Source organism: Erithacus rubecula, assembly GCF_903797595.1.
Source record: "Erithacus rubecula genome assembly, chromosome: 3".
NCBI lineage: Eukaryota > Metazoa > Chordata > Aves > Passeriformes > Muscicapidae > Erithacus > Erithacus rubecula.
The window spans coordinates 83,843,858-83,859,127 of record NC_136689.1 but is presented as its reverse complement, the minus strand read 5'-3'; the positions used below and the strand labels follow the sequence as shown (position 1 = coordinate 83,859,127).

Below are 15,270 nucleotides of genomic sequence, written 5' to 3'. Positions count from 1 at the left end.
TGAGAGATGAGTAGTTTTTACATCTCAGACTAGGGACACTCCAGGCAGTCCATGAGCCAGATGCAGTTTTCTGGGTGCAATGCTGGGTGCACTGGAGTCAAGCAGCAGAACCACAGTATTCAGCATGCAATACCTGAAGGGGGCTCTTGCCCAGAGGAGAACATGCTGGTAAACATGCCACAGCCAGCCCCAGCTTACTGCCTAGTCCACTACTTCTGTGGGTTTTGTGTAGAGATTATTGATTTTAAACTACTGTGTCAAGAGACAGCAATGGTCTGTACAAGTGACCTCATAAGTCATAAACCATGTGCAATTACACAAGCAGTATTAAACAACTATGTAGTATAAACAGTGTTTGTTAGTTATTGTTATTACCTCTCCTGAGAGCTTAGTGCCATTGCTGTCTGTAGGCTATGATTTTCAGTAGTGTAATCACCTGGAAATACTGGGTTTGTTAAGGTTCTCAGGTAATACAAAAATGAGTCAAGAAATGCTTACAGATACCAAATGGACTTAAAATGTTTTTCTTGCCTGAAGATGTATTATTTTATTATGTTCCACCCATCAGTGGAACCAACAGATGAAGTAGTCATTTATTTGGAACACTTACTAAAAAAGAAAATTATAAAGGAATTTCTGTGACTTGTAATATTAGTGGTATGACCATCATAGTGTGACTGGATGTTCAGTAACAATACAGATACCACCTGACTCCTACTTAAAAGAGCACTAAGTCAGGGTTTTCCTCCTGAAACCTGACATCAAGTCTGTGAAACTCTTTCTTGAAGTGATTCAGGAAGAAAAACTATGTGCTATTTGAGAATATAAACCACACACGTTGCTAGAGATTATAAGAGACCTTAAAATCCATTGGTTAGTTTTCTAGTAATAAATTATTGTTGCATGAATTCATTAAAGATTACTTAGCCCTTCAGAAAAATTATTGCAATCATGCTTTTTCAAGCTTTTTTTTTTTTCTTAAAAGGGTGGACTTGTAAAGACCTTTTTAAGCTTATATTGGTTAATTTTTAGTTTGATATTTTATACCAGTAAAAAGGCCTCCCCTTTGCTTACTCTCATTTTCCTCTGACAAAGGAGATTAAGGCACATCTCCTTGAGTAGGACTGCTACTCCTGTTCTCCATGGAAGCCCATATATAGCAATTCCATAGGGATCTAGAACACTATGATGGGAGAAAGCCAAGAAATACAGGACAGTGAAATGGAGGGACTCCAAAATGAGCTGGCCCAAAGCCTCTCTCAATTGAATTTTGCAGCTTTCTAGGATGTGAGGCCAAGGTCATTCCTACTTCAGATGCAGCAGAGGGGAGGGCTGGGGCAGGAAGTTTCCATGGGCACACACCTGCTGTTTGAAACAGCAGTGAATAATCAAGGGAAGAGCCCTGGAGCTCCAGCACCCTGTTTTCCCTTCCTCTAAAGAGCGTGGAGGCAGCAGCTGTGGCTGTTGATTGCTCCATTCCTCTCACAGATCACAGCAGACCTCTTCCCTTGGGAGCAACTGGCTCCAAAGTCCCTGACCCCTCGTGGCCCAGCCCCAGTTCAGCATCCTCCCAGCACCAGGGCTTAGGTCACACCAGGCAGTTCAGCTAGAGGTTCTGCTGCCCTGGGGCAACAGCTCTCTGCTTTTTCCAGCCCTTGGAGGCAAACAGATCCACCCAAAGCTGCTGCAGTCTTAAACAAAAACAGAAAAACCCACTGTAAGCTGGAGACAACTCCCCATCTCCAGTGTTTACTGGACCAGTGGGGCATGTTGGGCAGGAAGCTGCACAGGAAAACAGGAGCTTGGCCTCTGGGATAGAGCAAATGAGGCATTGAAAAGCTGCCTTCCACCTGCCAAAAACACTGAGGCTGAAGCTTTGCCAGTTGGACCACACCTTCAGTGTTGCTGGACAAGCTCACTTCTCATTAATGTCAGTGGGATTTCTGTGGGCACTTAGCAACTGGTGTGCTGTAAGCCCTTACAGGGGGATGGTGGGGAACATCACAATGCAAACGTGTGAGGCTGAAGCCATGCATGGTCTGTGTGAAGTAATGCACTCAGGTAATGCTTCCCAAACAGTAATGGTTCCACTCTAACAGGTAAGTCCTCACCCTGACTGCTTGCTTTCTGTTCTAGAGATATGGCAGTGCTATTAGCCAAAACACATTCTCCCCATGTCTGAAATGGTATTCATTGCTGCTTCTCTTTTCAAAAGCTTTTCTTCTGTTCTCTTCTCAATTATAATTCAACTTATGTATGTTTAGCTAGATAATATCCTATAAGTACTTTTACGTATAAATGTGCTCCTCAATTTTCACCTCTTCTAAAGGTGTCAATAAAACATTTTAGAACCGCTCTGTGGCACAGATAGGCTTTTAACTCATCCATATTTTCTCATAAATAAAGGAAGGCAGGTACTGCTCAGTTCTCCCATAGAAGGTACTGATGAGAGCAGCAGGTTCACATGCTGTTTATAAAAGGAACCCAGCAGGACTGAATACCAATGTACATGTTGACCACTAGACTTGTTCCATCCTCAGCTTCCTGCTAAATGAAACCTGGTTTCATTGTTCCACATAGTAAACTGTTGTTGATTGATGAAATGCTGAATGGTGCTGGTGGCTGATTCATCACTCTTTGCTTGACCACTGCACAACTCAATGAGTAAAAAGGAGGACCTACTGACTAGGAACAAAAGGCCAGCAAGGGAAGAAACATGGAAAGGAAGAAAAGGGAATCTTGTAGCCGTTATAAGGACACCGAGCATTGAGAAAAGAGTCACTAATGTTTTTGCCAAATTTAAGATGTATTTGCTTTTTTGATGCTGATTTACTCAGCGAGACACTTAGATTTTGAAAACAGAATGCATACACACTGCATGGGAGAAATTAGCTGAGAAGCAACATCTTAATATAGAGTACAGGAGTGCATGGAACACTTCTGACAGTGGAGGAGCCTGGGCTCCTACACAATCATTCCCAAAGAATGTTAAAAATATTTGTGGGAGAGAACAAGCTTGTGAAATCGATTTTCTGAGCTGCTGTCTGTTTATTTAAAACAAAAATTATCTTACAGCAGTTCTATGTGTTTCCTTTTCATATCAGTGTGAAGCTTATCTTATAAACACATGTTCAGTATGTAATGTAAGTTAAAAATATCCATTATAAAACTCAATGCACAGAGAATGCAGCTTGGATGCTTGCTGGCATGCAGAGAGATATCCTGTCTTATTATTCTTTGTACTGTGATAGTTATAGCATTATCAGATATATAGGGCTTTGAAGGATCAGTAAGTAAACATATCAAAGACTTTTAGAATTTGTTTTTAGCAATATTAGATCATAAAAACTGAGGACTGAGTCCCACCAACAGTGCATCCCATTATTGCTTTTCCTGCTTTGCAGTTGAAATTAAACTAGCATTAATAATAATCTGGATACTTATTCTTGCAATCAGAAAAAAAAAAATCTTAATTATTATCATTCTATAGAAATAAGCCTTCAAAACACAGCTTAGACACTGAATAGTCATTCTTATCCTGATGTGTTGGCATGTACCTGTCAGCCATCCCCCTAGCAACAGTCTGAACTCTCTTCCAGACTCCTTCTTCTAAAGTATGACAATGTTTCACTACTCTCAAGTATTTTTTTGGCGTCCATGGTGTGAAGTTCAGTGTTCTAAGGCAGAAGGTCTTGTCTTGCTGAAGGCTGTCTGTGTGTCAGAATGCCAAAGGAGAGTGGAACTTCTGCTTCTTACCATCTTTTTTAAAAGACTGGGAAATTAATACTTCCTTCATACTAATTAGTACAAATACTGTAATCACTAGGAAAGATAGAAGAATGTCAGGTTGTGAAATGAAGCACTCAAAACTGCAAAGTGTCATGATTAGGAGTTACAAGGTCATTTAATTGGGTCCTGTTACACGTGTTCCCTGATAAACATGTAACAAGCAGTGTATTTTACAAGCACGTCCAACTTTATTTATGCTGGTCGTTAATTCAATACAAACATTTGTGTCCTCATTTCCACAGTGCCACAGAATCCTGAAAAGTCATCAAAACAGCAACACTTGGTGGGTATTTTAGCTTCATTTTGCAGATGGGACAGACTCATAGCCAAGTGGAAAGCACATCTGGTAAGGCAGGTTTAGATATTTGGGTATCTTGTTACCTTTTCTTCAATTCAAATGACAGTTTCTTCTGAACCAAGGTAGTATATAAAATATACAGGGTGGAGATGAAATCTTGTCTTTACAGAAATTAATATAAATGAGACATTATAGAACAGATACATATCCTTAAGGTCTAAGTTATTCTGTTCAGCAAACCAAATTGCTAACAAACTGGTGAACAAACAAATATCAGCATTTATGAAAATTAAATCCATATGTTCTTCAAATGCATGTATCATCAACTACTTCCAGATGTAAAAATCCACAGATAGTTTTAAAGTCAGTTTCCAAATGATACTCCAAATGAGCACTGTTCACAAGCAATATACAAGAATATTTAGTCTGTTCAGGAAACAATACTTGTTGCTTTCCTTAGAGCCAGGTATCCTGTAACCACATCTGAAGGGAGCATCCGAATATAGGCAAATTCTTCTATAGTACTAAATCTTAGCTTGCTCTGTGGATCTGTGTAATTTGCCTGAAAAATAAACAATGGTAGAGATATGATTCAAATACAATTTCTAACCATAATAGTAAAAGAAGTATCTTAATTCCAAGACCACAAAACAGTGAGTTTCTCTTGACAGTAACAGCACTGCTGTTCTACCATGTGGCCACAAATCTGTCTTTTTTTCTTTTTTCCTCATGTGAGAACTTATGAGAAGTTAATAGACCCCTATAAAATCAGATTAGAAATGCATTAAACATAACAGAGGGCTGAAGTAAGTTTCCTATAAAACAGCGCAAAAGAAATTCCTCAACTCTCTAAACTCACCCTAGCAACTCTGTGCCTTGTGCAGTTTCTCTCAAGGCAGCTCTCCAAAGAGTCAGGCTGCTGCCAATAAATTACCCACAAAGAGGCTGAATTATGGGTGCTCTGATAGCTTTGGACTGCCTTTCTCTTGCTGCATACAACTTAGCTTTTAATTTACTTTAAAGTGGTTGTTAAAGCTAGGGAGTCTCAGCTTATGGTTCTGTGGCTGAACTGATAAGAGATTTGAACCCAGCATTGTGGTTTGCTCCAGATGCCTGCTTTCAGGAGAGCAGTCTGGCCAGCTCACCCTGGGCTACGCTTGTATCCTCTGCTATATTTGGACCCTGGGTGCCTGGGAGTGGTGCCAGTTTCCTTCCATCCTCTCCCCTTCCTTGTTGCTACAGAAACCTGGAGCTCAGCTGAGCTCAGGGGTAGGCCAGGAGGCTGCACTGGGAGAAGGCAGGCAGCAGGGCATTGCCTCTCACACTCAGCCTCCAGGACAACCCCTGCCTCTTCAACACTGGATTACCCAGTGCCTGGAAGTGTCCTCTGTGCCTTTCTTTAGCACGAGATGGTGACAGGCTGCAAGGCACAGCCAGCTGAGATCCCTCAGGACATTGCTACTAAAAACAGGAAAGGGCAGGAAAAGCTGGACTAGTCTTCCATGCCATGCAGTTTTATAGTGGAGATCTCTACATTTTTATCTTGGAAAGCACCTGCTGACCATGGTAATAATTCAGCCAATCATTTGGTCTAATATGACTTAGAAAATTTAGTGTTATTTGTAGCTTGGGGTTCTTTTCAAAGAAATGCAGTCAGGTTAATCAAACATAGTCAGCTAACAGTTCAAGCCATTAATTAAGTTTCAAACAAATGGCAAAGTTGGAACATTAAGAGTAAATTTATCCCTGCTGGTAACTTCATGGTTACAGCAGGTGTAAATTTACATTTATTTCACTCTTTACATCTGGCCTCATGTAAGAAAAAGTGAAGTAATTAGACTGTTTTTCAAATGTGCATGCTTCTGTAATAGAGTAACCAAGCAATATCTGCAATTTGTATTGTGTACCAATCTAGGTTAAAAATATTATGGCATCTCTTCACTGTTCTGGTATTGTGTGTTGGGCTGTTCTGTTTGCAGACACTAATATATGGCAACCAGCCATTCGTGCCATGGCTTCAGCCTGAAAACAAACTTTACCAATACTCCACCAATAATTCAAATTAGGATATTAAATTAAGATAATTTACAAAGAAAAAACTCTGTTGTGTTTAAAAACTAAGTCAAAGGCCATGGAGACATGCTCTTAAAATACAATAAACTAGGTATCTCAATCTGTTTCTATAGTAACAGGGCTGATCCATTTTCAGAAAAGGAGAAGAGGTATAAATATTTGGAGGTTTGGGTGGGTTTTTTTTAATCTGCTTTACAATAAATTACTCTGTTTTGCAGGTTAAAAATATCTAAATACTCATCTTGCAAGTTTGGAAATAATAGATTTATTTTGCAGTGTCAATACAGTAGATAATAGCTTTAGAATTCTAGGCTGCCTTACAAACATAAATTGGCTACTCTGCTGAGACCATTGGTAAATTTAATTCCATTTGTGCTACATGCAGAAAGAGAAGGGGATCAGTAGAATTTAATTGTGGCATCTAGTATAAGAGCAAGTATGCTGATTGAGAATGTTTTAATACACTTCTCTTTTTGTACCTAGTAGACAATTTAATTCTTCCCTAAATGGATAATGCTAAGGAGTTTTTTCCCCCCATGGGAAATCCAATATTCCCACAGAAAACATATTCTTACACAAATGCTTTTATATTTTACACAGAACATACAGGGACATTTTTCTAATACTACATTTCTACAGTATTCTATTGTCCCACATATCTTCCTACTAGGAAATGATCTTGAAAGTGTGTTTAGTGCTTCTTATGAAATATTTCTAGCCTAGCAATTTAAAGGACGCACTGTCTCAGCTATTTTAATAAAAAAAGGGATTTTTAAAATGTGGTAATTTTATCGTAGTCTGGAGGAACCCTGCAGGCCAGGTAAAATAGGAAACTTGACTCACAATGCAATTAGAGGATGGAAAATTAAGAAAAAAAAATGGAAAGAGAAGAAAAGAAAACAAAAGCAGTACTAGGTCGATTTGTATAGAGAGTATCTATACTAAACTAGAATAGTTATAGTACAAAATCACTGATGGAAGAGGTGCTGGTAAAGAAAAGCTGAGGAACTGAGATTTCCTAAGGTTTAACTGACCCTTAACTGGTAGGAATGTTGTCTCCACTCCCATCTATACCCTGCATCATCAGCTCACTATAGGTGCAACGATTGATTAGTTTTGAAATACATCAAAGTGCTGGAAAGCATGATCTGGTTCCTTGGAGATGGGGCAGGAGTCTACCTGGCTGAAGGGAATTATCTCCCCTGGGTTTGTGAGCAGTCTCTTCCATTTGCTGTCTGCCAGTTCATCTGTGAGGGAGATGTTGCTTTTCCACTACCTCTTGAACAGCAAGGGCTACCAGTCTTTATGTGAGCAACTCACTCCCTTTCTAAACCACACTCAGAGGCACAGGCTGGACACATGCCAACTCCTAGGTGCCTTATTTAAATGTGTTGCTTAAAAAATAGTCTAATAAAACATATGCTACCAAATCAAGATCAAATGCTAGGATGTGAAGATTACATTTGGTGCTATAGCTATTCTTTGATGCCTTACACTAAATATCCACTATAAGGCAGCCCTTAGTTAAGTGCTCACCCATTTTCTGTCCTAATGAGGACTCTTTGCCTAATTCAGTGCACAGAACGCAAGTTGGTGTGCTAACCTGCATCAGCATAACAAATCTGTACATTTAGGGACATCTGCAGGAGGTGATATCAAGCCTTTGAAGGTGGGCTAGTGCCCTATGGGTGAGAAACAGATTAAACAAGAAGTGACACAGAAATTCTGTGCAAGGTTCTTTGACATTACAAAGTTTTCATTATTGTAGCTACTTAGTACAACCATTACTTAGCATTTTTTTTACTCCAAACGACAACATTCCCATTCAACTTCAATTGTAAGGAATGCACAGGCTTCTATAAAATAAATCACTGGCATCTGAAGGTGAAAAGTGAAAAGACAGGCTGTTTCTGCTACCTGTTCTAAGTAAAATTATTCATGTAATATAGGAAGAGTCTCAACAGGAGATACAAAATTTTTATTGGGCAGAATTCAATGACTTTGTTCCTGTTTTGTGGCAACAGAATCTCTGGGGAATTCAAGCACCAAATTGTAACTACCAAGAATTTCTGGAGCATGTGCAAACTGTATCTTAGTCAAATGTGGTTTGTTGCTTTTTTCCCCCCCTTTTTCCTCTTTCTTTAACAAAAACACATAAAAGAGCCCATCTGTGACACACAAGCTATACATCTGCCAAACTCCAACTTCCACCTCTGAAGAATAGGAGTATTTGAAACTCTCAACAGTCTATGCCAAGTATCTGTTTCAGGCTGATTTGTTTGAGGAAAAGTTTGAAAGCAATGATAACAAGGGTTGCCTGTGTTTTCTTTTTAACCTTTTGGAAAAGAGGCCAAACAATAAAATTTTGCCTATTCTCATTGTTGAGATTGCTGGGCCATCTTTTTAGAACTTCCTCTACAAGATACAATGAAATAAATCCACATCAGGCAAACAACATAGAAAATTTCAGTCAGTGTGGGTATACCTTGGCAAAGTTAACAGTCATGGAGACTGTGGACTACCAACTTTCCCTGCAGCTACCTTCGGAATTAGAAATTATAGGCACCAATGTAGATTCTACAGGTGAGAAAGAGGTATCATAGGAGTTAATTGGCAGGACAAGGTATTTAGTCTGTCTTGATATCTATTGACAACCTAAAGATTTTGTGATGTATTGACAAGTATTTAGGGTTTGGTCCTAAATCACTGAATAATTACTAAGCCCAAGTTCTGAACAGGAACCTCAGCATATACATCTTTTATAAGACAAGGCACCAGCACTATTTCATAGTGGAAAATGAGGTGCCAGTTTTAAGGGGAAAAAATACTTACTGGAAGTCCTGAGATGTCTGAATATTTCTTAGCAGGTTTAAAAGAAGGAGGAGCGTCAATATTAAAATCTAGAGAGAAAGACATAAACTCAGTATCTTTTATATATATATATATGCATATATATATATATATTCTATAACATAAACCTACTCTCTGAGGTCTCTATTAACTAGCAACACTTAGGCAAAGAAATATGAAGCAGAATCACCTCTGAAAACATTTAGCCTGTTAGCACTGTAAATCACAGCCTGATCCTGCTCACCTATTAAGAGTTCAGCAAGCAGAACTGCTCTCCCCAAAAGGAAGATGCCAGAGCCATTTGAAATGTGTCCATTTCTTCCAAGTCTTAATGAATTCCCTTGCAGTCAGTCACGTGCAAAGAATAGCCATTATCAAATGCGTACTGTAGGTTAAGACCATGAAACATTGCTCAAGATTGCAGCTCTGAAATACTATAATCCAGAAAAGCAAAGTAATCTCTTAAATCAGTTAAATCTTTAAGCATGTACCACTTTAAGCCCACTCAATGACCTAGAAAATTGTCTGAAAGTTTAAACTGAGCTGAGGGTTGAAAATTGCTGTTCTTTGGTGCTTTTAAATAGCAATTATCATTCATAAACATTTTTTAGCATACAGTTGGTATGCCTGAGTAGTTAAATCATCAATTTTGGATGTTTACAAAAATATCTTGTAACTGACTAATTTCTTTCCTCTTTCCTGATCTCCCTTGCAACTCATTCAGATGCTATGTTCAATTCAAACACTCCATCCATATCAAATTTCTAACTCATCATCTAATAATTCAAAAGATCCTAATGCCACAGACAGCTGGCTTTAAATATGAAACTGAATCTCTTTTTCCTCCTTCCTACAAAAAATCCTGTAAATTTCTGGTTGCAAACAGAGATTAGTAGAAATAGCAACATCAGCAGATTGTCAGTTACAATGGCCAGGAACACACAGTAGTCTGCATTTTTCTGTAACAGTTGTGTCTAAAACACTTCAAAAAATGGCAAGCTATTTTTGGATACAGCACAAAGTCTGACAAAAAGTATATACATATGCTCAGTTTTGAAATGCCTCCACTTGCTTAAATAAAATCTAAGGATTGTATTCTGCCGGCAGCTACATTCAATAGTACCCGACTTTACAAGCAGACTTGAAGACTATCTAGATTAAGACCACTGCTGTAACTCTGCTTCTGTGGATGTAACCAGCTAGGACTGCTAATCAGCACTGCTAATAGTGTAGTTTCAGCTGTGCTGCTCTAAAGAGAGGATGTAGGATTTAAATCTCCTAAGAATCTAGGATAAGGAGCTGGATAGAGAGCTTGGGCTGAGGTCTAAGCTACTGCAGGTATGTGGCTTAGCAGAAACTATTTGAAAAGTGCTCAAATATAGCTAATCAAGCAGCAGCCACCCAACAAAAGACCTCTGACTGTACACAGAGGAGAAGGCGCCTAACCAGTGAAAGGGTGACAAAAACCTTATGGGAATAAGGGTTTCTGACTTGGTTTGGATAAATACTTTTTCCTTATTAAACTCTCCCCACAAATATATTTGAACTTTGCCATGATACTCCAAATTGTTTGCTTCCCCCTACTTTCCACTGAGGGCTGACAAGTGTGATTGGAGTAATCTTAAATGCACTACTGGACTCTGTTCAAGCAGGATACTGCATGCACTGATGAAATAATTTAGGTTAGTTTTAAAGAAAGTTATTTGTGTGGATTCTATTATTTATAAATACATGCAAAGCGTCTAAGCAGCTTACAGCTAGGATCATTTAGTTGCCATGGCAATGCCCTTTCAGAAGCAAGAATTTGTTTTAGGTTCTTCCATGTTCTGTTCTTCTTGCCAGCTGCTGCTCCACCAATGCCGGAGTGCTAGAATTAAAAATATGTTGTTTAGAGAAAAAAAAAGGAATACTATTTCAGAGTATGACACTTCTAGTTCATAGTCCTTCTGATATGTCTCATCTTGTCATGAACCATTTGTTATTATCACTTATTTCATCAGCAGGCTACTATACTGGACACTTTAATCTTGGCTGCAAGCAAAAACAAAGCTTTTTGGACTGTGTCAAAGCTTCTATGTTTCCGATTAACTGAAGGAAATTAAAATCTGCTTTTTACATGGAAATAGAAAATCAATGTGGTTAGGCTTAGCCTGAGATTACAGGATTCTGTATGTACTTCCTAACGTATTAGAACTTATTACTAGGAAGTTGTTTCTAAAATTGTGATTATACAGTTAAATTTTCCCTCTTTTTTTAATGCCACATTGCAGGTGCAGCTCTTTCACAAATTATCTGTAACTGCAGAAAACACAACTGATTTTGCAAAATGTAATGAATACTATGATAAACTTTCTGGAAATTTTATTTTTCTTTCAAAGTCTAGGAGACAGAATAATAGAAAGAGAATAATAAATAGAATGTTGGCTGCCAAGACAATTTTGCATTTTGAAAGGAACACTAATGGAAGGCTTGCCACAGGTACTATAATGGCACTTGCAGTTATCAAATGTGATTGCTACAGAGTAATTTATTTATGTCCCTCCAGAGACAGAAGCTGCACAACATACTGTACTCCTTCTAAATGATCAAAGGACACAGATTTACATCTTAACTTCAGAAAAAGAAAATGTTCTTACAATTGAGAAGTTGCTATTTCTATTAATAATTAGAACTTGCCCCATGAGTCTCATTGAAACTCAGTGAAGTTCTGTAAACACATTTCTGCTTTGAATGTTTGTAAATTAACCAGTTAAATTGATGAGGATGACAGAAGGAAGGATCCAATGAAAAAGCTTTTTTTTTTGTAGACATAAGATATATTCAGAAAAGATGCTCATGAGCTGATGATATACTAGTGGATATCTGATTTAAAACAGAAGCAAATATTTGCTCTTAGGGTAACATCTTAGTCATCTAAAGATGATTGTGTAATAGAGACTGCTGCAGCATGAGATTAAATTACATGCACTTTTACGCTACTAATTCAAATTCAATGCATTAATTTTCCCCCAAATCACTGCATAATGATTTTTTGTTCAGTATTCCCAAAACCAACCTCTGTTTTTATATGTACTTATGCCTCCTAAAAATGGGGCTAAGCATCACCTCGCACACCTACAATGAAAAGGCAATGACTGCCAAGCACAAATGAATCAAGCAAAGTTCAGAGAAAGCTGAAGCTAGGCAAGTGGAGCTACTGCTCTACAGCAGCTATTGCTCTACCCAAGTGTCAGAAAGTCTTTTTCCCCTTTACTATTGCCAAAGAACGTAAATTCCAATCAGAAAGTTTAGCAAAAGGTCAATTCTTCCTCCTTTTCTTCTCTCAAATGTATCCTTTGCAGTGAGCTAATGGTTCAGAACTGGGCATATATATAAGGGATAGACAATATTTGATTTATTTTCTTCCTTTTAAGGCATATTAGGAAAGATGCAAAAATCCATCCAAATTGTTACTACCAGGTCATACCAATGAAATGCTGATTAACACTCAATGCATTTCTTCTCAAATTAGTTACACTATTGGAGGGTGCAATTTCATGGTTTTTATTATAACTGCCTATTATTTCTGCAGTGGTTGCCAAAGACCAAATTCATTATTATTTCAAGCATGCAGAAATTCGTATTGCCTCTTTGGAAATGGTGACATCCGTCTAAGAACTAAGGATCAGCTCAAGGCCTCATGGATATTTAAATCCTATGTGAAAACTACATGGGATGCCTCTGGGCACAAAAGGAGCTTTTGCAATAAGCCCCATCTCTCAAAGATGCTGGTGCTTGCTGAAGGATTAGTGAGCAAAGTATATGGCTGTTTGCATGCCCCTCTCATGACTGAAGTTGTCTGTGAAGCAGATGCAGAGCAACTCACATGTCAGAGATTAATTTCACACCCCCTGCCAAACCTGTGCTTAGTGAGCCGTGCGTTGCCCGATTACTCGTTATGTGCTGGGGGATATCGTATCTTGTTCATACAGAGTGAAATCTGGGATAAAATCCTTCTTTTTAAGTACTGGCTTAGGACCAGCAGTCTGAGAGGTTTGCTTGTCTAGAAAGCATTTGTACAGTGTGCCAATGAGTTGGCCTTGGCACAGCAAGATAAAAAGATATCAAAAACAAACCCAGCATTACTAACTTAATCTTCTTCACCTTCTCTCCTAGTTTAACCCTCAGAGTGTAAGGAGCCTGCATTTCATCAGCTGTCAGTGTTTACATGACTCTGAATGCTGGCAGGCCAAACTTCTAGGGAGCACAGCACATTCTGCTTCTAAATCTAGCAATGGTTGGAAGAAGACACCACAAATCTGTTAAGAGTTTCAGGGACCAGAAGAGGAGCAAAATGCCATTTGCTAATGACTCTGGCTAATTTCTAGCTTAACTGCTTTGCAGCCTGCCTTGGCTAGGAATGGGAACATGTGATTCCTACATTTGTAGTATTAATTTTTCCTCTCTAGCTGTGGTAGTTTGTGAGATACCACATCATAAAACTTCCACACTTACCTGCACCTAACAGGTTTTCCCACTCTGTTTCAGAACTTAATATAACAGTTCTGCCTCTAGACTAGTGCCATTTTCATTCTATAATACAGTTTGCAATTTAGACTGTAGCGTGACATGGATTGAGGTGAATTTCTTAAAAACTGTCAACCTTTTATTTGGCTATGAAGCTTATTTTCTTAATATTTACACTAGGAACATGGTAAATTAGAACTCCAGTTAGTCTTTCATGGGAAAAGCTTGAAATTTTGAATTGTTAAAATAATATACTTACGATGAAGTTTGGGTCTTTAAATGGTAACGGCTTGGCAGTGGTTTCCACTGATCCTGTGTTGGAGTCTGTGTTCAGAAATTTATTTTCACTCACAGCCTCTCCACCTGCACTCTGCAGAAAAAATACAATCTTACTGCTTGTTACCCTGAGCAGGTTTAACTGGAGATGGAGCCATCTGCTCTATTACCTACCTGTTGCCTTTTTAGCTTTCCTTTCTCTTTTGAATCTTTAAAGAGGTTGCATGCCAAGAGCGGGGAAGCATGAAACAGAGTATTTTTCAATCAATTTACAACTGACACACAAAAAGAAGGAGGGGAATAGAGTGGCCCTCTGAGTAAAAACCGCATAGGCTTTATTGCAGTATTAATGAAAACCACCTCATCTCACTTTATAAAGTGCAAGACAGCATGTGCAACCAAAACCAGCAGAAATGTACATTGGATCTGTTTTAGAATACTCTATAGAAAGTATTAACAGGAATATATACCATTTATAAAAAGGCCTTTCATCAACTTTCTACAGAAAATTTAATTGATCATTTTATTCTTCACCCTTGGCGCCAGCGGTGCTTGAGTGAAGACTGAGAAAAAAGTATTTTAATATAATATTTTTATATGCAAGCTTCACAAAATCTACATGGGTGCTAGTTAGTATTTTCTAGGTTTTCTTTATGGTTTGTTTATTTATTTAGCAGGAAGAGCAGTCAGAAAAGAGGTGTGTGACTGAAAATCAAAAAAAGTTGTGTGTCAATTAAGAAATCTTCTGATAATTCTGCACAGCTGAGTTTATGGGGTTTTTTTTAAACTTATCAGTGACCTATAAGTCTCCAGATTACCAGAACTAGCCCATGCTACATACATAAATGTTTCTTTTCTAGAAACCTTCATCTACCCCAAAGTAAGTGCAAATTTTGCCACTGGGTTTGATAGTTTAGTCAATAGGAATTCATACCTTGATTTTTTTTTTTTTTGACTTGGAGTAACAGCTTGACTAAAAGCTAAGTCAGTATTTACTGAGCGGATGGTTAAAATGTTCTCTTATGTTATGTTTAGAGAGATAATGCTTGGGGGAAAAAAAGTGTTTTCCTGTAAAAACCTTTTGTGTTGCTCCAATACTCATCTAAGTATTAAAAAAGGGACTGTTATTATTTGTAGCTTATTGGAGTACCTCCACAAACTGGACTATATGAAAAAAGGTCATGATTTAGCATATCCTTCTCCATGTGACTTCAAGGGAAGTGTTTTTACTCTTAATACATGCAAAAGTAATTACAAGATTAGAGACTAGGCAAGTTGAACTCTTCTTAGGGGAAATACTTCAGTCATTTTTCAGTAACTGTTTTCAACATAGCAAAGAGAGGTCTTTAATATTTGAAGCATAAAGTAAAAAAAGCAGTGTTTCTAGTGCCTTACTAAAATTTAAATATGAATAGAAATAATCTGTTTTCAAAGCAACACAGTCCTCTGTAAGTTCATATTACAGAGGATAAGGCAGT

At 38.1% G+C, this 15,270-nt stretch overlaps 1 protein-coding gene across 1 annotated transcript in view; it reads right to left on the bottom strand.

Moving 5' to 3' along the window:
* Positions 1–3,957: 3,957 nt before the first annotated feature.
* The window catches only part of INO80C (INO80 complex subunit C), a 29,963-nt gene continuing 18,650 nt past the window's right edge, over positions 3,958–15,270 (bottom strand). Inside the window, exons 2-5 of the mRNA XM_079300271.1 lie at positions 13,776–13,886; positions 10,766–10,877; positions 8,993–9,060; positions 3,958–4,649 (exon numbers count right to left, since the gene is read on the bottom strand). Coding sequence (XP_079156397.1) covers positions 4,518–4,649; positions 8,993–9,060; positions 10,766–10,877; positions 13,776–13,886 — 423 coding nt within the window. The 3' untranslated portion in view covers positions 3,958–4,517. The remainder of the gene's footprint in view (positions 4,650–8,992; positions 9,061–10,765; positions 10,878–13,775; positions 13,887–15,270) is intronic.